We start from the raw sequence: 24,226 nt of genomic DNA, 5'->3' as shown, positions 1-24,226 counted from the left end.
CTGGACTTTCTCCCAGAGCTCCTTGTCTCTTTCATACTGAGGAGCCCTCATTTGAATTGGGCATATGACTTCAGTTGCCTAAATCAGGGTGTGTGAAGCCCGCAAAATGGACATTCTGATCATTAGATTCTAAAGAAACTCAGCATAATGGACAAAAAAAGTAACCTGAGGGTGTATGTAGTAAAGCCTAGGGCTTGGAAATGGTCATGGACCTGGTATAGCATGAACTTCCAGCATAACCAATTCTACATACTCCACCTGTAGACACTCTTACCGAGGAACAAGAATGCCCTTTCTTCCTGTGTCTGGAAGAAATTGTGTACACCTGTCCTTACAATCAATATACCCATGCTGGTGGTCAGAGTATTATTCCTGGCAATGAAAGCTGAGTGACAGCTTAGGCTCACAGAGAAACTTGGGTAAGGGAATTATTTCTCCTGAACTACTAAAGTTTGGGCAGCTCACAGTCTTCATTTCATTGTTGTGAAGGTGCAGCTGATTGCTTTGGATCTGCTTTCAGGTCAGCCAGGGTGAAGTCCTGGCTGTTCTGCAGCCTATGACAAACCCCATAAGCCCAGATTTCATCTCCATGTTTCAGGAGTTTATAAGCACGGAGCAGCATTAAGAGCTGCAGCGGTTGGGGGCAGGGGAGAGAAAAAAAGCCTCACTGGTTTTACATCTTAGATAAGCAACTGTATTTGCAAAAATAATCTCATTCCAAAGCAAATAGATTTGATTCTTTAGAAATGTGCATCTTATCAGTGACAAACATTTGAACGAGCTCTTTGAATGGTGCCTCTTAGTGATTTTTCAGTAACAATAAAACGTTTCATTGTTTCAATTAAAGGTTGGTCTTTCATTTAGAGACTTACTGTCCAATTGTAAAATGACTGATTGGCTGCAATTATAAAGCAAGATGAATTATTTGTCTTCTTTTCTGACTAAAAACAAAAAACTAAAAAAAAAAATAGCATAGGGTTTTATTGTTTAAGGGGGTCAATGTGTTTCATTATGTACCAACAGAGAATAGCTCAATGATATTCCAGCAATCAGTTACATGGACTGTTTTTATTAGCAGCTGGAGAAACCAAATACTGTGCAGCTCATCAGGCTGTGCAAATGAAATGCAATAATGAAGTTCTCAAGCAAGCAGTATCAAACATGCCTGTGTTATTTCCTTTTTGCACTAAGTGTATGAAGTATTGCAGGAACTGCTCTCTGAATAAACACATCTCTCTTCTATCATACATAATTCAGGTTTTCCAATTCCCTGGTGGAGTAGATTATCTAACTCCATACACTGAGGTACAGTCCACAAACCCTGCACCAGAACTGTACCACAACAGTACTGTACTACACTGCATTATTGATACAACTCTGTCTCTTGCAACAACATACGTGCTCTCCATCAGTTTTATCTTAATACTTTTTAAATGTCTATAGCATTCTCCCTGTGAAGACCTGATATGCTCTGCAAGCAGTAAGTTAAGAGCACATAGAACACTGGATAAACATGATTTCTCGAGTATCACTCATGAGTGCACAGGGATTTATATAACAAGACTGTTCCACAGCTCTAGTACTTGCTGCTCTCAAAATTCATGGGCACTCCGTGGGGATCTTTGGGAACAGGTCTCAAATGACAGGCATTTCTGTAATAATCTTCTGTGTCCTGTGAGTCACCTCAAACGTGGCATTGCAGAGCCCAGGCAGGGTCTGTTCCTCTGCAATCACCACCCTCACAATGGGATTGCAGGCTGTGTAAATCAGTGCGGAATTGAGTCTGGAGACTTGAGCTGCTATGAACATCTTAAAAGATTACACCCATGTAATAACGCACAATCCTTCGCCAATCCCTAAAGAAGAGCGGGGCAGGGACAGGGGGAGGGGGAGCTTGGTAAGCAGGGGGAGAACAGGGACAGGGGGCCAAAATCAGATTTCTCAGCCAGCTCAATCCTGGTTGTCCTGGAGTCCAACTCTAACTCAGGGATCCAGAATCTGTGCAGCTCTAAGCCTGGCACACTCAAGCCTGCTGGGTCCCTGGCCCATCCTTCCTCAGTGGTTTTGCTATGGACACACAGCCCTGAGTTGAATGGCTGAATACAGGGAGGTCAGTCTCCAGAGCCCAAAGGTGGTTTCTTCATCTTCTCAAGCAGTAACATACTCTGTCTGCAGCTTCTCTTTTGGCTCTGTGGAGCCAGGCTGATCCTTTGGATGCAGGATCTAGTGCAGAGGGAATGGATGGTGTTGGCATGGGCATTCAGCCTGTCTCTGCACCCTTCTCCTCACAGACTTTCCAGCACAGGCTCAGTGGTAAGAGAGGGCTGCATCCTTCAGGACTCAGGAGAGGACGCACAGAACATTTCTACACCTTCAACCACATTTTGACATGGTTTGTATGCCCAAGTCCTAGGTAAGAGAGAAAGGGAGTGGCCTGGCTGGAGGTGTCAGCCTGCATAACCTCACACAGGGTAGAAGGGGACTTGAGCACTGTTCCCTGTCCTGTTTGTAAAAACACAGTGCTCTGAAAGACCAGACAAGACCTACAGCTAATCTCCAGCTAGTGCCTCATGTTCCCAGGGAAAACGGCCCACTGTCTTGTAAATCAGCCAGTCCCCAGCCAAACAGATGGACTCAAACAGCCAGGAAGCAAGATGCTGGCATCAGAGGTTGAGATGAAAATCAGAGTGGTTGGGATTACAGAGATGACTGCTCTTTTGAGGCTGGGCTTCTTATTCAAGGGATGTAATTTGACTATCCAACCTAAATTTTTAAATTGGTTTTAGACAATAACCTCCTGTACTAAGACAGTGTTAGGTGATCTGGATTGGGAATGGAGTGGAAAAAGATTGCACTGGGAGGGCAAGAGGAAGAAACATAATAAAATTACAGAGAACAAAACATGAAGATGGAAAAGGGAACAGGAATCCTGTTACCCTGATCCCCTGGCAGGAAGAACATGGTACTTAATGAAAGAAGAACAGCAAAGGACAGATGTACACTTACTGCTGAAATGCAGAGGTGCGGAAGTGACCAACTGTAAGACCAAGGCAACATGCTTATAAGAATTAAATATAAACACAAGCAAGAATGTCTGCATAAGTAAAGTTAACTGTGCCATTCCTCTCTGAGCACCAGGTCCCCACATCATTCAAGCTCAAATCCCTTGAGCCTTTCCAATTGCAGATTATCCCACAATTCACTTGTTTGTCCCAAAGAGTCAGGTCCTGGCAGCATCAGTGCTAACTGTCCAAGACAGGATCTCTGGGAACTTCCACCACACCAATTATACAGCCACTATCTTTGGAAATTCATTGTAAATAGTGTGCATCTTTGCTTAATCACTCCTGGACATACCTGACATCAATGGAGCCCTCTGTCTCCAGAATGTCCCCTGCCTGTTTTAAACCTCCTCAGAGTTGACCTCCCTGAACCTCAAAGTCTGAAGCTGTGCCCTGGTTTGACTTTTGGCTTTGACCCATGAATGATGCCACATTCTTTGCTCATCACAAGGCAGCAGTGTCCATCATTCTGCTTTTTCAATGTTTACTTTTTTCAGAAAGCTCTTTTGCAAAAGCAAAGTTTCAGAGCAGTTGGGGGAAAAAGAAAAATGGGTTGTACAACCTGAGCCACACCTGAGCCCTTGTGCATCCCCAGCCTTGCAGCCGGGGACCTTGGAGAAGCGTGGCTACCAGCTCTGTGAACCACTGTGCTTGACTCCTGCAGGCATGGTCTCTCTGCACCTGCAGAGCTGGCAGCCAGCTCTCATCCTCCACAGTCTCCAAGGGCTGAACCAAGTTCCAGCTCTTCAGGCAGAGGAGGCTGTCCCCACTGCAGCTGGAGGTACCCCGGACCAAGGGTATGCCAGGGTCACTTACACCCTTTCAACAACTTGCCCCACGCTCCAAATTTCAGCTATTCCTGCCCTTCTGGATGATCTTCTTCCCATTTTCCCAGCCCCAGCTTTTCGGGGAGGGCTGTGCACCACTGCTTGCTGGGCTGGAATCCATCCTTCGAAGGCTGACATTGAACGTGACTATCAGACATCAGGGCCAGCCCCATGTGTGCCATGTACAGCACCTCAAGGGAGCATTTTGAGTGGCCTCCCACCCAGCTTTGCTTGTTTCCCGCAGGAGATGTGGGGAATGCCCCACACAGGCGCTCCTGCCCTGGAGAACGAGCTGCATCCGCAGGGGAGCACCGGGCTGACAAGGGCGGTGGAAGCGAGACCTGCCGTGCTGAGGGTGCGGCTGCCAAGCTCTGGCTCCCTGGGTCCGGGCCCCTACGCACACCGGTGCAGCTGTGCCCTGTCTTCGGAGACACTGGGGAGGCACATGGTGTCCCCACAGGCCACTCGTCCCCTCCGGGCTCCCCCTCCCCGGGCGGCTCGGCGCTGACAGCAGCACGGGGCTTTAACTTTCCCCGCCGGATCAAGGGCCTTCTGTAACCGTACCGCGGCCTCACACCCCTGTCCCCCGACAGCATCCGGCCACCATGTGCTCGATGGGGGCGGCGGGGCGGGGGTGTCCCTCCTCCCACCCCCGCCCGAGCCCGAGCCCCTCAGGCCTGCTGGGCCTCCGGCTGTGGGCCGGCCGGGCAAGCGGGCGCTGCACCCACGGGTCCGGCCCGGGGCGGTGAGCGGCTGCCGGCGGGGCGGGGGAGGCGGAGCGGGCGGACAAGGCGAGCAAGGACCGGAGGCGGGCGGGCAGGCAGGAAGGGAGGAGACAGCGGCGGGAGGGCGGGGAGAAGTTTATTCCCGGAGACACCTCTCCAGGGCGCGGCGGGGGAGCCGCCCCGAGCCGGCGACTGCTCGCCCCGTGAGGCTGGGACGTGCGCCGCGGCGCTGCCGCCCGGGGTTAGTCACGGCGGGGCGCCGGCCCCGAGTTCTCAGCCAGGCGAGCGCGGCGGCAGCAGTGACCAGTGTCTCTGGCGTACGGACCGAGCGCGGCCGCCTGCCTCCCGCCCACCGCTCTCTCCCTGCTTCCCTTCCCCTCTCCCGGGTGCGTGCGGACAGATAACAATGGTGGGGCGCAGCCGCCGGGCCCCCGCCCTCGCCTAGTGGAAGCGAGTGCCCCGCGGCCGCTGCTCCGCCGCCCCGCCCTGCGGCGGCCCCGGGCCGCGGACCGCGTTGCTGCCGGCGGCGGTGCCGGGAGGCGATGGTGCCGGCGCCGGGGTTAGTCTGATCGCCGCTCCCCGCCTCGCCGCCTCCGGTGCCGGCGGCGCTCCCGCGGGGCCAGCGCCCGCCGCCTCCCCTGCTCGCTCGGGCTTGCGGCCGCCTGACACAACTTGGGAGCACCTCCAGATAAACAAGAACAATTAGTGATAATAATTTAGAACAAGGCGGAGAAGCAGAAGAAGCGAGTGGATAATGTCAACCCCGAGCAGATTCAAAAAGGACAAAGAGATTATAGCGGAGTATGAAAGTCAAGTGAAAGGTAAGCGCGGGGAGGCAGCGGGGAAAGCGCCGCGGGGGCCGGGCGTCCTGCCGGCCCCTTTCCCCGGCTGCCGGGGAAAGCGCCGGCGGGCCGGCCGGTCCCAGTTGCCCGAACTTCGGGGCGGGAGGGAGCGGCGAGAGGGCGGCGGAGGCTTTCCCCCCGCAGCGCTCCGAGCGGCGCCGGTGGGTCCGAGGGGCCGGGCCGGACGGCAGCTGCGGCGGCTCTTCCACAGCCCGGCCCCGGCCGGGCACCTTCCCTTCCTCCGCCGGCTTCGGTAACGCCCGGGGGGGGAGGGAAGGGGAAAGGGAGGACAAAAAAAAAAAGAAAAAGCTTGTCAATTACTGAGGCGAGAGACAATGCTAAGCCATACCCCTTTCTTGAAGCACATGGCTGGTGTCTCCCACCCTCGCCTCAGGGCTGTAGTTTTTGTGCTGGGCTGTAGAAGATGGCTAATAAAGAATTACCCTTGACTATTGAATGAGCCCATTCAGCCATCCCAGGAAGTATTTCAGCCTCGCATCGCCCGCTGTATCGCATCCAACTATTGTGCCAAGGACAGCGCCGGCAGATCCTGGCTTGAGCCAGCGGCGCTTCCAGACCCTCGAGTTTCCTCGCCTAGCGTTTTTCTTCTGGCAGTGTCTTGGGTGGAACAGAGATGGGGAAAGTAGCGCCATGGCAGTGGGGTGTGGGTCTCTTGGTGCGCGTCCTTCTGAGTGCTGTCGGGGAAATTATTGCATAATATATAAATTGCAATAAATCCAGGGATGGATGTGAACGTGAAACACGGCATTTAAAAAGCTATGCGACATCTAAACTCTGTTTTTTAAAATGATGCTGGTGTGCTCTTCACATCGGTAAGGTGTTCCCTCCTTGATGCTGCCCACAATCTGCGATGTGCAGAGATGGAGCATGTCCTCATGTAGGTCCGTGGGCTTCAGGAACAGCCTTCCTGCTCCACGCAGGCATGGGCTGGGGACCTTCCCTGTGAGGCATCTGGAACAGGGTGGGAGGGACCACTCCTCAGCTGTTGAAAGATTTATTGACTTTGTGTACTTGCACGATATATTCCCCTCTCACTTGATCCTGTGATATCAATTTTTCAAGGCAATGCTTGTCGTTCTGTTGGGGTTTTTCCTCTTAAAAGTAAAGAGGTAGTTCTTGAGTTTTTTTCTTCTTAAACTTTTTGTGAAAAATACCTGTCGCTATCAAAAGTCATTTTGTGTCCAAGAAAGCATCTATATTAAAATAAGAGATCTGCCAAATAGGTGGGCAGTGAGGGGTCTGAGCTGGCAGGTGGGGCACGCTTCAAGTGTCTGTCTGACATGGGCAGGGCCAAGACACTTCCTCACATAGCTGGTGTATACACTGCCATTGAGCCCTTGAAGGGTTGGCGCTTTTTCCTCTCTGTGGACATGGGTGCAGATTTGTCTTGGTCACTGAGCATAAAAAATGTTTGAGATCTTAAGCTCATTGCACAGTGTGCAGACTGTTCTTTGCCTCCTCCTAACTTGATTGTTAAAGGCTCAGCCTTTATTATCTGCAGCTAGTTGCTATATATGCCAGTCTTTTCTTTTGAATAATGAAGAAAAAATGCCATGCCCTTCAGCTACATCTATTGTATTGTTTCAAAAGACACTAAAGATGACGGCATGAAGTTCTGTTGATAACCTTGCTCTCCTTTGGTGTCATGGTCCTCCATCATAATTGCAGAGAGAGGTGGCATTTGTAAATATAGCTTAATAGGAATTTTAACTTGCTTTGCTTCTTTGTGGTGGTCTGGGGTGTGTGCAGTCTGGTCCCACCCAACTGTCTTGCTGGAATTGTTGATCAGCAGCTGTTTGAAAAGGTATGCTGGGCTAGATGCTTTTTCTTTAACCAGCATCACTAGAATTGTATTTCAGATGTCAAGAACTGTCTGTGCCAAGATATAATTCTGCTTGACACCAGCTGTGATAGTATAAAAAAGCAGTGATACCACTGTGTGATACCTTGAAAATCTTTTTGATATTGTGGGTTCAAGGCCTAGGAAATCAGCCCTAATTAGCCAGCAAGATAGCTTTAAAGGAATGTAAATTCAGGAAAGTCAGATCCCCATATACTGCTTGGAATTTCTTATATTAGGTTAGGAGAAAGGGTGTGGCCAAATTGCTTTTGCTGCCTGTGATTTCTGGTGTTTGCAATGGCTAGCTGATTTCTCACTGCTGATGTGTGTAGTTGCTGAAGGATGTGGACAGCTGGGCAGTAGACTGGCCCTTTGAGGTCCTCTGGACAGACGTGTGCACAGGAGTGCAGCAGCACTCCTGTATCTCCTGTACCTTGGGGTGAGATTGCACTGAGCCTGGCTTGCTGAGCATCAGCGTTGGTGCTTCAGAAACCACGCCGCTGGTGGGTGCAGCTGGAAATCCTGCCCTAAGATTATGTCTGAATATTAATACTGAAGGAAGAGGGGCCTGCACTGTACATGCCCTGTTGGGTATGTATATGGTGCCATATTTGGAAATGAGGATTTGGTAGTCCCATTCTTCACATAGCTTTTCTACTCTTAAGTCCTCAAATAGGAAGCAGTAACAGATGTTAATTGTCCTGCCTGGTTCCTGAGTGGTATAAACTGACATCTTCTCCTTCGATTTTTAGCAGTATCACTAGATTGTCTATTGCTATAGTAGAGGTCATGCAGGAGCAGCAGAAAGTCTGTAAATGTTTGTCAAACTGAAGTAAACAAGGTACTTCTGACTTGTTGGGCAGAGTATTTTATTGCACCTTTTTTTATAACATCCTTGTTCTTCAGTCTACCTTCTGTCAAGAACTATCCCAGCTGAATCAATAAGGTAAGTGTGTTTACTTCCCTGTACATTGTATAGAAAGCAGAAGAATATTTCTTAAGGATGTTTTAATACTGAAGTCAGATCTGTCTAGCTGGATACCTATACATGTTGTTTTGGGGGATGTAATAATATAATGATGGCATGGGTACCTTACTTTGTAGACATAAAGGCACCTGGAAAGTAACATAACTAATAAAATATTCCTGGTCATCCACAGGATAAGTTGTATCTGTGTTTTTCTGAAGATTGTGGTAATTTTATTTGCACTCTGAAGTCATTAGAGATAGTTTTACCAACCTTGCAGCTGGGGTGGGGGATACAACTAGAGCTAGAAAGTGGAAGGAATACTTTTTAGATGAGCAACAGACTGGTGGTATAGTTATGAGCCAAGTATTAACTTTCTGCCGTATGACCCTGTTAAATTTATAGTCAGCATGCCTTAACTCAAGCCTCAGTTGCCTGTATTAGCCTATCTTACATTTTGTGTTCTGAGGACCAGCACTCCTTGATACTGCTGATAATGTCAAGTAGTGTCTATTGATAAAGTTATTGAGCAATTCATCCTAGTTAAGAAATACTAGAGCATCCTCTGATATCTGTGAGTGGGTGTCTTGAGATGGTAAAGGGTGAGCTGGTGAGATCTTGAATACCTGGCTCCCTTGGAAATTTATCCTTCTGAAAAATAAGTCTCTTGTAGGAGCAAGAGGATTAGGGATATACTGCTCCAGAGCTTTTCGATCTTTCATGTTAAGCTGGCATGTTTGCCTTCTTAGGACTTGCAACGGGCCTTCCATGGGCAGGAAAAATGTGCTTTGACTAGGTAAGCATTGTACTGCCTAATTATCAGGCCTTTCTCTTCAGAGAGATACTCCTTACGGTGTGAACTGTTGAGAATCATTGCAGTTTAAGTCTCAGCCTTCTTACACTACTGCATCTCCAACTGAAATGGGCTGAGGAAAGAGCTGCTTAGATCCTTCCTTTTTTCCACCTTAATTTTTCAGTTGGAATTGACCTAGTGGAAATGCAAGCCCAAAAGCAGTTTGCAGAGGAAGACACTTCCCCAAGATCAATATTTGCATGGCCTTCTTCAGAACAAAATACTCCTATTTTTCATCAGAAAGAACTTGGTAGTAGTCTGTATTACATTCCCTAACTAATTTTTATGGAAAATTAAAATTCTGAATTGTGAAACTGAATTTCAGCTTCACATTAAAACAACAACAGAAGCCTCTCTGAGAAAAGGCTGAGTTCTGAAGTACAAATTGGGCTGTTGTTTTAGTAAACTGATAGCTATTTTGAATAAAGTCTTTGTAATGAAACATTTGGTACCTTGGATGATGCCAGAATTCTTGAGGTTTATTTAAAAAAATCTGATGAATAGATGCCAGTTTTCAAAGTTTCAAGTTTATCAAGTGTGGTTTAGCAGAAATTTTTCTGGTCAAAGAACTTGACCACACACAGGACTTTGTCTGATACAGAAAGGATATTGTTCTCCATGCTATTTTCCAGTTGGAGTTATATTGTCTGATGATGTTCCTTATCTTTTCCCCCACCATTTTCTCCCAGCTCTCTCATCCTTCCTTTCAGAGTACAAACACCAGTTGTCCAGGTAAACGTTAGTGAGTTTGTCCAGGCAAAGGTTATTGAATTTGTAGTTGACTATGCAATTGAAAGGGGTATCTGCAAATAAGGACAGTTCAGTCATAAACAGAATAGTTTTTTGGTTGGTTTTGGGTTTGGTTGGTTTTGGGTTTTGTCTTGTTCCTTTTTTTGTTCTTTTTAGTTAACCAACATATTCAGTATTCTTACACTTCCACAGCTTTCTTGGAATGAAAACTAAGGAAGTTGGTTTATTACTATGCTATGTACCAAAGTACTTGGGTTATGGGGGTGCCCTACAAAATGCCTGCTTCCCAAAGGTCACGACTCAGGAACTTCAGAGGTTTTGGCTTCTTAGTCTTTCTATATAATTAATGAAAAAACCTCCCACCTTTTCTTCATGCCTTTTGGAAAATATGACAGTCAGGAAAGTACACTTTTTTTTTCCCTGGTTTGACCACACACTGTAACTGTTGTGTTCCTGCAGCACAGTGAAACTACATTATTCTACTTGAATTTAAAGGTAAATAAAGTCTTGATTACTATAGCACACATGAAAAGGTAGGCAGTGAATGGATTGTCTGAACAGTGTTTCTTTCTGGCAGTATGGCGCACTCATAATGCATATTTAATGTATGTGTTTTGTCAATACAAATTTTTGTTAGTCTCTAGCATGAAGTTTTAACTTGCCTCTGACTCTGAAGCAATTTGGAAACTTTTTATGATCACTTCTTGGGGGCTTTTTTTTTTCCAAGCATACCTTATATGCAGTTTTGCCGTTGCAGAGCAATGCTCTAAATCATGCTAAGGTCACTTAATTTCCTGCTATTATCATTTATTGGTCAGCTTTTTATGAACTGGAGTTCTAGTTGCTAATAAAATTAAACATAGCTTTGAAGTGGCTGCAGTAAGACAGAATGGGATCCGCAGTAAGACAGAAGGGGATCCAAATTTCTTTCCATTTTCTGCTTCAGACTTCACTTGTGTTAGGTTTTGCCTTTTGTTAAAACTGGACTCCTTGTCAGTCAGAGGTGATGGATGGCAGTGCTGGTAGAAAGTGGGTCAATGCTGTTGAGATTGGATAAGAAATCCGCTCCTGACCATTACACAGCCTGTTAGAAATCACTGACCATGACTTGACAGTGCAGCGTGTCTCATCTCTGCTTTGGACAGGGATGGACACGGGGAAGAGCAAAAAATGGAGCCAGGCAGGTGTCAATGCAAGCTCCTGTGTTACTTGTTCTTCCTTTTACCTTTTTTTCCCCAACTCTTCCTACATCTACCTGTCATGCTATCCCACATCTAACCTTTCTGGTCTCCCTAGTGGAAATTGCTGCTACGTTAACTTGTATTAATCCCTATTAGAGTCTAATCTACTCTTACTGCTGGCTTTCACAGGGCAAAGTAGGCTTTGGAGTGTGGGGGTTTGTGTGTGAGTGATTAGGCTAAATGTGTAGCAGGGCTGCCTGTGCTGGGGTGCTGCCACCTCTACTTCCTGCAGGGTTTAGTCTTAGGCAGCATTTCCTCTGGGAGTGCTTCTCCCAGCTTGCCGTGTATGGACCTGACCCTTCCAGGCATCTGCCCCATGCTGTGAGCTGTGTGGGCTGATGTGATTGAGTGCTGCCCATCTCTGGGGCAAGGCTGGCTGACCTTGCGCTGTGCTGCTCAGTCTGGGAGCTGTGAGTCATGAACGGCCTCTTGTTCCTGAAGTTATTTCATCTTTTCTTTCCCCGCTTTTTGTCTCTTGGGCACTGTGCCACAATCCCTGAGGTTTAGGAGATTGTGGGAATATGTGTGTAGGTACATACGTATGGATGTGGAAGAAGAGCAACAGCTGAAAATTGGAGGCAGTGGTTGAAGGTGCAATGACTGGCATTGCTGCTTGTGTACCAATAACAGGGATGAGGCTGGTGGGCTCTGCAGTAGCAGATATTGGGATGAAGGACAGAAGGCCATTGCTGAGAGCATGGGTCCATGTCTTGAGTAAGAGACAGAGCTGTCTGCACAGGAAGACTGCTTGCTGTGTATCTTTTACATTACAAAGGCCATATCTGGCACCAAAACTAAAGGAGTTGGTTATCACTGCTTTTTCCTTTGTTTCCAAGACTTAAACAACTGCAGGCTGTTCTGGCAGTTTGTGTGGTGGCTTGGTCCTGTGGGAGTGCTCTAAGACAAACAATTCACTTTGATCTGTTGTAATGGAGCCATAATCCTGAGGCACTACTTCCTCTGGAATCTACTGTTTTCTTCTGGAAGTCATCTTCTTGTAGACATTGACGTGTGTACAGGTTAGTTACAGCCACCTGGTAGGTTAAAGATGTGTTACCTATGCTCTGCCCACTAAGCCATCTTGTCCAGGCAAAGCACTCATATTCTCAAGCTGTTTTCAGTTAATTTCAGTTTTGTAACTGATCAAGGAAGATCTCTATAAGAACTCCTTACCTCTCATTTTTTCTCTTCTGTCACTATTTCTCAGGCATATACCTGTATGAATTTCAAGATGCAATATTCAATCTTGCATTGTACGACCTGCTGGAAACCTGAATTTTACCTGGAGGTGACTGATAAGTCCTGAGATTGAGATGTAATGTCATTATGAAAAATGAAGAGCATTTTGGAAATAACCCCAAGCAAATCTGATGTCCTGTTTCCTGTATGTGGGCATGGCTGTGACTTCATGTTATTCTCCTGTCTTCTCTGGAAGGTGTAAATGCTTGGTTTAGTTTGTACTTGGCACGAAATAAAGTAATCCCAGCTTTAGATGCATGGTAATGAGGTAGATGTTGCAGGTAGGAAGGGAAAACCTATGACATGCTGTAAGAAAATGTTGTGGAGAAAATGTATGCTTTATGATTTGACTCTTTAATAATCATATCTGTGAAATAAATTTAAGAGGGTCTGTGTTATTTACTCCAAACTCTATCCAGTGCAGGACAGTGCTGTTGATCTGTCTTTAATGAAGTCTCTCCTAAGGTACATGGGTTCTTTATCTGTGTTTACCTTGATCATAGCATCTGGGGGGGGGGGGGGGGGTTGCTTTTTAATTAAGGTGGTGAGAAGGAAAAAATACTTTGTCTATTTTTCTCAAAAAGTTCAGTAGAACTTGCTTAAAAGTGTGATCATGGATTCACCAGTTAGAATATTCCTGTTAACTTTGTTTTGTTATCTATTATTGACCAATAAAACTTGCTTTAGTTTCAGTTGCAACCTCCTGAGACTTTCCTTTATAGATGCAGAAGTGCTGATAAGCAGGCAAGGGAGTTGTATTAGCATATCAACCAAAACATTCTTGAAATATACTGGACCTAAGTGGTTGTTTTTATTGTAAAATAGAAGTTACAAAAAGTATAATTAGAACACTTATGGTGCAGTATTTCTTGTTAGCTATATTGGGAATAAAAAGTAAATGCAGCTGGCTTACCGGATGATGACTTCCAGGAAGTAATGATTGTAACCTTTTACATAATTAGCTGTTGTGGGAAACAAAACTGACTAGAGATTCATGTAAACTATCCAGACTCCTTAACTGACTCAGTGCTTACTCATCCAAATTACTCTGCATGTAAAATCTTCTGGCAGTTTGTTGGTGCTGTCTTTTGTGGGGAGTTTTTGAGATGCTCATATTTCTTCCTGCGTGTCACAAACGGAGTGGTGCACACTTTTGGATTTTCTCAGTGTGTAAAACTAAATAAGGAGACAGGCTGATCCCCTTTCACTTTGCAGTGTACATACTTTCATATGGGAAAAGAAAGCAGTGTCTGCTGTTTTAGCCAGTTCCAGAGTATCTGCTTCCTGAAAATCAGAGGAATCTGTTCATGTTTACAAAGTACAGAGTACACCAGAAGTCTAATAAGATTCAGTGATAGCTCTTGTATGACTCTGTTCTTTCGACAACGTGTCTTTTTTCAAACCTTGCTGTTCACTGCTTTTCCCCTCTGATTCTTTTTTTAAGCAGAGAGAGGATAAACAATCTAAAGCATCAGGTCAGAGGCAAGACAAAATAAATGTTCATTCAGTACCAAGATGAGCAGGCATCTCAACTGAAAATTTCTAACTCATCAATTAAGTTACTGCTTTACACAATAATGGAGAAATTGAAATGATTGCAAGTTACTTAATTGAATTTTTAAAATATAGATCAGGATGATGATTGTGCTACTAAAACCAAGAAAAAACACCCTAAAAAAGGGGTGGTGGCTTTTGTCGTATGCTTCAATACTGGTCTCTGTTGACTAGTTGCTGTGACTAAGTTACTAGGCATAAAGTTACTTTTATTTCTTTGAAAGTATTTCTGCAGGCACTCAAAAGGCATGCGAAAAAGAAAAAGTGCTTAACCTTTATCATAGGATTCTTACTACACCAAGGTTGCTATAGGTGGTTAGACAGCACAGCTAGCTCTACCTCTTGCAAATCACTGATTTGCCAACGAGTAGAAATGAAAGTGTATAAGCTCTTGTCCATAGGTGCCTTGTGTGTTTTGCAAATTGGTGTCTGCATTCTTGGCTTAAATAATACTAGTTTCTTGAGGAATCAGCTGTGTAGCAGAAAGCTAGCTTTTGTGTGTGTTGGCATATGGATAACCAGTATGTTTAAGAACTTAACAACTATGCTGTGCTTGCTGCCTAGTGGACTACTTGAGGCTAAGACCAATGTAAGAGGGTTCTTTGTACTATGTACCTTTTCTTGGGCTGTCTTTATTTGTGCCTTCCTAATTTCCAAGTAACAGTGCATAAAATTAGTGAGATTCTTAATGTAATGCCAGAAAATAGAATCCAATTGTTAATCTGCTCAGATACTTCAGCATTAAAATCACAACCATGTGCAGAGTGGGAGAAGGTTCCCCTGTGCAGAACAGATGAGGGAACCAAGTGCAGGTAGCAAGTCCACACCTGCTAGGTGCTCCTCTCCTCCCAGGGTGCTGTGGAGGAGCCTGGTGGCAGTGAGCACTGTCGTGCATGCCTGGCATCACTTCCCCAGCAGCCTGTGATGAGCAGTCTATTGCATCTGCAGCCGAGCTCATCGGATTATTGTGGACTCTATTGTAATCCTGTAATTGCCAGCCACTTCTGATGCCATGGTATTGTAGTTGTGGGTCAAATTCTCTGCTTCATAAGCAATATTCCCACTTTACCTGTGGGATGGTGCAATAGACTATGCCTTGTGAACTTGATTGTATGGCCTTAATGAGAAAAAAAAGCCTCACCACTCTTACAGTAAAGATTTTCTTCCTTATATCTGATCTAAAGCTACTTTCTTTCAGTTCAAAGCCATTACCCGTTCTTCTATGCCTTTGTAAAAATTCTCTGTCCAGCTCTCTTGTTCCCTTTAGGTACTGGAATGCTGCTTTGAGGTCTTCCCTGAGCCTTCTGTTCTTCAGGCTGTACAGCACCAACTCTCTCAGCCTGTCCTCATAGGAGAGGTGCTCCAGATCCTTGATCATATTCATAGCCCTGCTCTGGACTTGCTCCAGCAGGTCCCCATCCTTCTTATGTTGGTGGCTCTAGAGTGGGATGCAGCCCTCCAGGTGAGGTCTCACCAGAGCAGAGCAGAGGGGAAGCATCACCTCCCTTGGCTTACTGGCCGTGTTCCTTTTGACGCAGCCCAGGATGTGTTTGGTGTTCTGGGCTGCAAACACACATTGCCAGATCATGTCCTTCTCAGGGTTGCTCTCAGTCCGTTTTCTGCTCAACCTGTATTTGTCCTTAGGATAATCCTGACCTACATGCAGGACCTTACACTTGGCCTTGTTCAACTTCATGAGGTTTGCAGGGACCCACCTTTCAGGCCAATCTAGGTGCCTCTAGATGCCATCACTTCCAGCGTGTCAACCACACCACACAGCTTGGTGTCATTCGCAAACTTGCTGAGAGTGCATTCAATCCTATTTTTCCGTGTCACCAGTAAAGATGTCAAAATGCCCTGGTCCCAATACGAACCCCTGAGGAGCACCACTCAACACCACTTGTTTCCATTTGGATGTCGAGCTGTTGGCCACAACTCTTTGAATGAGACTATCCAGCCAATTCTTTATTGACCAAGTGGTCCATCTGTCAAATCCACATGGCTCCAGGTTAGACACAAGGATGTCGTGTGGGATAGCATCAAGTGCTTTACACAAGCCAAGGTAGGTGACATATTGCTCTTCCCTTATCCTCTAGCGCTGTAACCCACATTACAGAAGACCACCAAGTTTCTCAGGCACAGTTTGCCCTTATAAAGTCATGTTCACCTGCCACAGTATTTTCCACCTGCCTTAGCATAACTTCAAGGAGGATCTACTGCATGATCTGGCTAAGCACTGAGGAGAGACTCACATCTCTGGGAAACCTTTCTGGACAACCATAATATTGAGCAAGAAGAACCCTCTTTTACATATCAAAAGGGATAAAAATCGATGGAAATAAGAGCCAAAGCGTAATTCCTCCAATATATAATCCCTGAGAAGCCAACTAGTGGGTTGCTTGGGAGAGGGTATGGGTGTTAAGAAGGATTGTTCAATGAAATTGTAAGCGCATGCCTTGATAGTGGCCTGCTTGACAGTTCAATACAGCTCTGTGGTGTTCCCTGGTGGTTCCAAGATGGCCTCTGTAATTGTGGGCGGGGGGCTACTGGGGTCTCTGCTCAGGCCTAAGAAGACAGACTTTCAGGCTACAGTAGCAGTTTTCAGTCTTCCTTGGGGGGCTCAAAGAGTGTAAAATATCCCATGGGATGAAATTAATAAAAGAGCCCTAGCTTGTGTTTGCCTTTCAGATGGCACATTCAGTTTGGTTGCTGCCTTGCTTCTGAGGTGTTGGTATGTTTGTGTGACTGCACATACTGGCCTACATGTTTATTCTGTAGTATAGTTTGAAATGCAGCGTCTCTAATATTTATAGAGCAGAAACTGCCGTGCCTGCAGCTGGCAGAGACAAAGTGTCAGCCTCATCCATGCTGATGTCATCTGAGTTGCCACCAGAGTAGACCTAAAAATATGTTGCTTTTTCTGCTGAGCCATGTGAGAATATGTATGAAATTGTGCCATCAGGAATCTGATCAGTGCATCCTTCTTAGGGATCAGAGCATTTGTGTAAGGAGTTCAGTTCCATATTTTGCTGCCTCTATCTTATTCAAAATTGAGTCTTGAGTACAGATCTCCCCCTTGGAGATTGCTCTGAGAACTAAAGAACTGAGTATTCTTGGATGAGTCTCCCTGGTTTCTTGTTTGTTGAAGCTCTCAAGCTCTTTCCCAGACTTAATGAATATTTAATTATTTACAGGGTGATTATGAATCCATTGCCTGGTAGTTAGAGCAGGCACCATAGAGATAGGGCTCTCTATGCATTCCAGCAAGAGTGTGTTCCTGCTCTGCTTTTTTAAAGAAATGGAAAAGGAGGAGGACTGTAGGATTGAGATAATTATGTGACCATTCTAAATTAAGAATACTTACTTTATTAATCTGGAGGGGGGAGTGTTCAGAGGCTACCTTATTTGTTTATCACAGTATACAGAAAAAAAACACAGCTCTTTCCTTTGTAATGATTTTTAATCTTAAAGCCCTTACAGGATTTGCACCAATTTTTTGTAGTTTGTCTCTAGTTTTGCAGATAATCTGTGAAAGAACTGTTTGCTCAAAGTTATTTGAAAGGTTCACAGATGAATGTCTGTTTGCTTGAACCTTTGCTTTCTGCAACACTCCCTCCATACAGCAGTCAGTCCTCTGTCCCATGGCAGTTCTGCTCCCCAGGTGCCCGAGTTGCAGATTCACAAACAGCTTTTTTTTTTTTTTTTTCAGCCACCAGAAACTTACTAAGCAAATATTCCTGATTTATTTCATATCTGTGAAGAGTAGGGCTAGGGGGTTTTGTTTTGTGTGGGGTTTGAGGGGATTTTTTGGGGGCAGAAAAATTACTTCAACTGATGTTTGAGGAGGAAAGAAGGGCAGTTGGTCTGCAAATATTACCAAGGCAAACCTTCAGGTTTAAGTCAAATAACAGTGAATGTTTTGGGGTTTAGCGACTAGAGATGAATGATTACTGTGCATTAATATAGCTCTAAGGAGGAAAAATGAAGAACTCTTTATCAGTCATGACAGCTGATCGGGTTATTTCCTTTGCAGAGCTGTTTTGCAAGGCAGCAGGCAGTCCTTCAAGAAGCCAAGCTACTTGTTACTGATTTGGGGCTTTACTTTGGCATATTAATGGGGTTATTCTTTACTTCTACTGCTGCAGCAATATGTGGTGAGTTCAGGTTGTTTGAACAGCTGTATGCAAAGTGACATAGCTGAGAATCAGGCACGGAAATGTCTGAATTCTTTTTCCACTTAATTTAAACGTGGATTTAAGACGACCCTACAGGTATGCTTCTGAACTTGTGCAGTGATGTGTTTTGCATTGGAAAGGACAATTTGTTCTTAGTTCTGTTCTGTACTCCATTCAGTTATCTGATAATTTATGTAACTATTCATGTGATGATTTTTTTAAATTGTAATTGACTGTTGGGTTAAATGAATAGCTAATGCATCATGAATCAGTAGCACTTCCTACTGAATAAGAGTATTCTTATAAGTGTATTGAAGATACTGTAAGTAAGGAGGTAGAATATATGTGAAGACTTAATAGAAATTTTAGTTCCCTAACTATTTACATGTAATCTATTGCTTTTTTAGTTATAATATCTGACTTGGAAAGCACATGTTTGCGTTATATGGCTTTGGTTTTGCTTAGCAATGTTTGTGTTAAGATATTTGGAAATAGATTTAATTTAATTGCTTTTTTTACTTCTATCTCTGGAATTACTTTTTTTCTCAGTTTGTTAACTATCAGTAGTGTGGGAGATCATGGGATTAGCTATGATCACTGAAACCTCCATCTTACGCATAGGTCTGTAGCAAGATGCTCTGGAAAAGAGCTTCTTAGGTTACAACTTAAACCATGTGGGGGATGTGGTGGGGATTCAGTGCAGTGGGGATTCAGTGCAGTGGGGATTCAGTACAGTGGGGATTCAGACCTGTTACTAGGATCATACAGGCCATTATTCCTATTACAGTGTGTTTATAACCTTGGAAACCCCTTTGAATCTCATCTGAAGAGTCTGTGATTTTAGGAAGACATACCTCTTGTATAGTTCTTGTGCAAACAAACCTGACTTAGTGAAAAAAAACCAAAAGCTTTCAGCCTCTCCTACATCAGGGTTAAGACTCTGCTCTAACTTAAGCAAGAGGATTTAATTTAAAGTGAGGAGATATCTTAATTCCAGGTGACTGAACAGACTGACAAGAGTCTCCTTAAGTGTAGTGAAGGTAGCTGTACTTGAATCAAAAATGGAGTACCAAGTTCCTTGTTCACAGCATTAAATGAGTATTGATGAAACAAACCGGTATTTCTCTTTAGGAATTTATTTTTCCTATAATGGGTAATATTTTTGCCCAGATCTGGTATTTAGGTGGTTTCCTAAGCAAGGAGGTGTGATTTGCTGAAGCAGTGTTGCATGTGGATGGTGTGGAGCTGGCACTGGTAGATGCTGAGGAAACTTCTCAGTTGTGTAAAGACACGTCAGTGCTTTCTAATGTGCTTTGGCTACGGGAAGAGCTCGAGACCCACTGCAGTAAAATTTCAGTCAGTTAATGGAATAGGCTTTGAATGCATTCAGTGCACTGAATAGTTGCTAACTAATGCAGGGTTGGAGGGATGAATGAAGTGGTACTGCTTTTACAAGCAGAATAGTTGCTATGTTAGGACAGCATTGCTTACTTCACACACATCAATTTGTTGACCTGACTAGAGCTTTTAACCTTCCTAGGGCTACTAATCTCCATAATGTCTGAAGAATTTGGCTTAATTTTGGCATGGGAACGTGCCAAACGAATCCAACTATGAGTCATTATTTTTATAGTTGGACATTCAGACCTACCCCCACAGTCAATGTGTCTGGCTGATACTTGCCTGAGAACTTGCAGGATCTGATCCATGCTTTTGGAATCCTGACTTCTTAAGTGTAGGAGAGACTGTTCTGAAACAAAGGAAATGTAATGCAGAATATACTGGAGCAAAGCAATAACTGTCACTTGAATCAGATGCAATTCATAAAATAAAATTAGCGTAGGTTGTAGACAGGATTATGCATACATTACAGAATGTTTCAGTAGTACTCAAGATGCCTTGTGAAAATGGTAGCAATGATGTTTTCAAGTTACTGACTGTTACTTCCTTTTTTGCAAATGGCTAAACCAAAGCATGGCACAATAAAATAAAGTCACTTCTAAAATTTATTGGAGGCACTGAATTGTGGAGGTAATGGAGAATGATGTGAATGTCACTTTCATGTCTGCACTATAAAATGCAAAAGCACAAACATAGTAACCACTAGGCTCTTTTTGATGTTTTAATCTTTTAAACCTTTGAAATGGTGGTGTGTTTGAAAGGGCTCCTAAATCCATTGGTTAGTCTGTGCTGTCTCGTATTGTGTTCAAAATCATAGCAGATAAAGGAAGAGTGATCAGAAAGCTTAATGCAGTCAGAGCGTCACGACCTGTTATGTAAAGCAACATTTGGCAGGGCCTTCCCAGCTGCTGTAAATGAATGTTAACAGCATTTTATCATCTGCTTTCACTGTCTTTATTACATAATCTGAATATTTATGACCCTATTAATATGTTTAGCCTTGAAATATTGAAGGAATGAAGGTTCCACAGAATATTGAACAACAAGAATTATTTTATTTTTTGCCTCATGAACAAAAGTTGTGTTAATATTAAAAAGCTTTGAGTTCATATTTCAGATAAGTTTACTGAATTGCTTTGCAGGTATATATTGTTCATTCCCTAAATTAGGTATTTCTCTGAACATTGTTATAAGAAAAGTATCTTGATGATAGAATTGCGTTGCTGACCATGATGGGCCTGTGTGTATATGAAATACAGAGCACTAACAAGAAAGTGATGACTTTTGTTGCCTGTCATGCAAGTCCTTGAATGCATTGTGATGATACTCTGTAGCCTTGAGCAAGCATAGCCAACCTAGATCCGATCCTGGCTATCAGAATCACCTCTGTCAGAGAGCTGATCTGGGTGGGATTCTGGGGCAAGCTGTGGACCTAGTTATCACTATAAGGGTTTTGTGTGGGTGGGGGTTTTTTTGTTGGTTGGTTGGTTGGGTTTTTTTTCTAACCAAAATCTTACTTTCTGCTGTACTTCCTCACAAACAAACATGCCCTCCCTCTGTTGTGACTAGCTATACTGTTGTCTTCTGACCTGAAATGCATATCACATAATTAGGGGTGTGTGTACCTCATTACATAACTGGGGACTGGTTGCAGATGCTGTCCCACTCCTGAATGCACACTTGCCTGCATCGTGATTGTACTTGAAATTACATGTAGGATGGTAATATGCATGGTCAGAAGATGAATGAGGAGCTGTAAATCATTTCCCTTGGGAGCCTCTTGGGTTATATTATGTCCCCAAACAGAACTGAACATCACCATTTCAATAGTCATCTGCAAATTTCTAACAAGATGATGTGTTCAGCAAGTGGCTCTCACTGATGGAATTTACAAGTGACATTGGGATGTGATTCTTTACCATCCTGCAGTTAGCTGCAGGCTTATATTTGCAGATTGTCTACAATCATACAAAGTGGAAAATGAAATTTTACATCTGAGTGAAATTAAGTTCTTGATCACTTTTATCTTTAAGCACAAAATCTATAGCCCGTGTGAAAGCTGCTGTCCTAGATTTTTTCCTACTGATTGCCAGGGCTAGAGTTGGAGAGATGCAGGTTTGTGGAGGTAGGTCCCTTTTGTTTCTAAAGGTCTCATGGGTGTAGTGCAAATTCTGTGGTGTGTTGTGACACTGTATCTAACTCTGAGCAACTCTGACTCGTAATGGTCTGTACTTCCACCTCTCCACAGTCAAACCTCATGAACTGGTACAGGAGGCAGCTGCACATGACTGTAAGTGTACAAATTCTTAAAGATCAGTGGTTACAGGGTATGGACTGTTAGAGTCAGGAAGTTTAGATTAACACATATTTTTTAACAGTATTTTATCCCCAAGCAGGATTGTTATAGTTACTGCAGAACTCCAAATGGACTCTCTTCCCTTGTGGGGATTTGAGATTTAAATATGTATTGTTCTTCTGGGCAATAGTATTGAGCAGTCAAGTAAGGTTCATAATAGAACAAGGAAGCCTTTAATTAGGACAGGAGTTTCAATTGCATTCTTTTTTGCTTTGTGTAAGAAAAACTTGCATTAAATCAGATAAATAAAACAATGGCAGGGTGAATGAAGTTTGGAAGAAGCACATCTATTTACAAAGTTAAGTGCTGAGTTTACAATAAACCAGTAGTTTTTATTTGGGAAACTTAAAATATGATTTGCCTTCTCCCAGTCCCTGAGCATCTGAGTCAAGATATTTTAAGGAGATGTTTTTCAGGTTATTCAGTGGTTTGGGGATTTCTTGCTATCTTTGTTTTTTTCATCCAGGAGATAGCTTTATCGCAATGTAAATTTAATAGCAATGTTTACATGGTTCTGATATGTTGGGTTAGGTTAGTACATGCATTGTAATTGCATTCTTCCCTTACTCAACTTTGTACTTACTTTGTGTGACCTAAATACAATGCAGTATTTCCTTTAAGCATAAAGAATGATAATGAATCTTTTCTGGTATGTTCTGGGGTATACATTGTATTGTTGAGGTCTTGAAGTCAGTAACCTTCTCTATAGCCTCAGCAAATTGCCAGCCTGCAATAAATTATAAAACTGGCAATTTTAAGGAATAATACCTAGTAGCTTCAAGGGTTCATTAATTTGTTTTTGAAATTACCTCTGGCGAACAAACCCCAAACTAGTCTCCTCTGTCCATCAGACACTGGTAAGAGGAAGCCTCACAGGTGTGAAGCTTTCTTTTGCACTGGCTTATTTAATGTTCACTGGTTTACTATGTGTGATGAGGCAATGGAATAATCTGTCTTAAATGAGTTTTTTAAAGGAAAAGCTCAAAAAGATGGTGGTGGTGAATTTGGTCATCTGTCTTATGCCTGTCCTCTGCAGTTTAAATGCCAAATCCAGCAATGACAAAAGACTGCTGTTGTCTGAGAAACAATTGATTCTACTCCTTGTTTGGATAGAAGAGCTCTCAGATGTGGCTTAAGGTAGTCCATTTCCCTCATTACCTATCTCTTTGGGTATTTTACAGCCTTCTGCTCAGTCCTATCAGGAGAACGCTTTTCAGAGCAAAATCCATGTCCCTTTAAAGAATCTAACCATTTTGCTAAATTCTGAAGAAAGCAACTGTTGACTTCATTGGACTTTGGGAAAGAAAATGTGGAGCCCTTTATGTTAAATAACTGATGTGATCTTCTTTGCTCAAAATTTTATTTTGTGGAATAATGCTCTAGAAAAATTTGAGTTTTACTAAATTTTTGCCTAGTTTTTAGTTTACTAAAATTTCACCTAGTTTTACTGGGTGAGTGGTAAACTCCACTTTAAGTGCAGAACAGCATCTGAGTTGTGGAGGTGCAAAGAATACTTCATAGTAGCAGTATACTTGAAACTTACTGAAATCTCCTGCCCTTACCCTCATCTTGCATCCCCTTTAGTGCATCCCATATGAGTAATTTTTTTGCCAAATAAAGCTATTATACTTCCTCCCTTGGAACAACTTCAACTGGCATTTGGGATTCTTTACCAGGAAGGAGGGACAGGGACATTGTGTTGCATTTATAGAATGTGCTACTAAATGGCTCTTCCTGTTGCCTGACTTGATCATGACTGGTTCTTGTTTGTCACAAGGATCAGTACAGTAATTTTATGTAAGGGAGGTATTAGTAATCTGAGAGTAGAAATTCAAAAAGGTCTTTTTTTTCCCCCGAATATCAAATAGTGTCTGTTACCACTTGTTCTTTCTATTGGCATTGCTGAGAAGAGTCTGGCTCCGTCTTCTCTCTTCCTTCCCTCTGTTCCCCATTAAATATTTTAATTCATTGTTAAGATCCATTGTTAAGAATCTTTTCTTCTTCAGGATGAAAATTGCTCTTGTTTTTTAATCATTTTTGTGATTCTTTGCTGAACTCCCTCAAGTATTCCCCATTGGACTGGACAGTCCAGAACTGGACACAGCAGTGCAGATGAGATGTTACCAGTTTTGAGTAGAGACAAAAAATTTTCCTCTACCTGCTGGCAATGCCTTCCTAGTGCTACCTAGGAGGCTGCTGGCTTTCTTTGCCACAAGGACACTTTATGGGCTCATGTTTAACTTGATGTTCATTAAGACTTTTTTTTGTCAAGCAGTTTCCAGCCTGTACTGTGTACTGGTGCCTGCAGGTGCAGAACTTTAAACTTGCCTTTGGTAAATGTTATGAGGTTCACTTCTGTCCATTTCTCCAGCC

The 24,226-nt window shown here is 43.6% G+C and overlaps 1 protein-coding gene across 2 annotated transcripts in view; it reads left to right on the top strand.

Annotated features, from left to right (window-relative positions):
- The first annotated feature begins 4,732 nt into the window (after positions 1-4,732).
- Positions 4,733-24,226, top strand: part of SRGAP1 (SLIT-ROBO Rho GTPase activating protein 1) — a 139,220-nt gene continuing 119,726 nt past the window's right edge. For both annotated transcript variants that reach the window (XM_071423524.1, XM_071423526.1), the window contains exon 1: positions 4,733-5,435. In XM_071423524.1, coding sequence (XP_071279625.1) covers positions 5,369-5,435 — 67 coding nt within the window. In that variant the 5' untranslated portion in view covers positions 4,733-5,368. The remainder of the gene's footprint in view (positions 5,436-24,226) is intronic.

This window comes from Agelaius tricolor, unplaced genomic scaffold, assembly GCF_023055355.1.
Source record: "Agelaius tricolor isolate 1412-34295 unplaced genomic scaffold, bAgeTri1.0.p SCAF_3, whole genome shotgun sequence".
NCBI classification, from domain to species: domain Eukaryota; kingdom Metazoa; phylum Chordata; class Aves; order Passeriformes; family Icteridae; genus Agelaius; species Agelaius tricolor.
The sequence above is the reverse complement of the archived record's forward strand: the minus strand, read 5'-3'. Positions and strand labels throughout refer to the sequence as shown.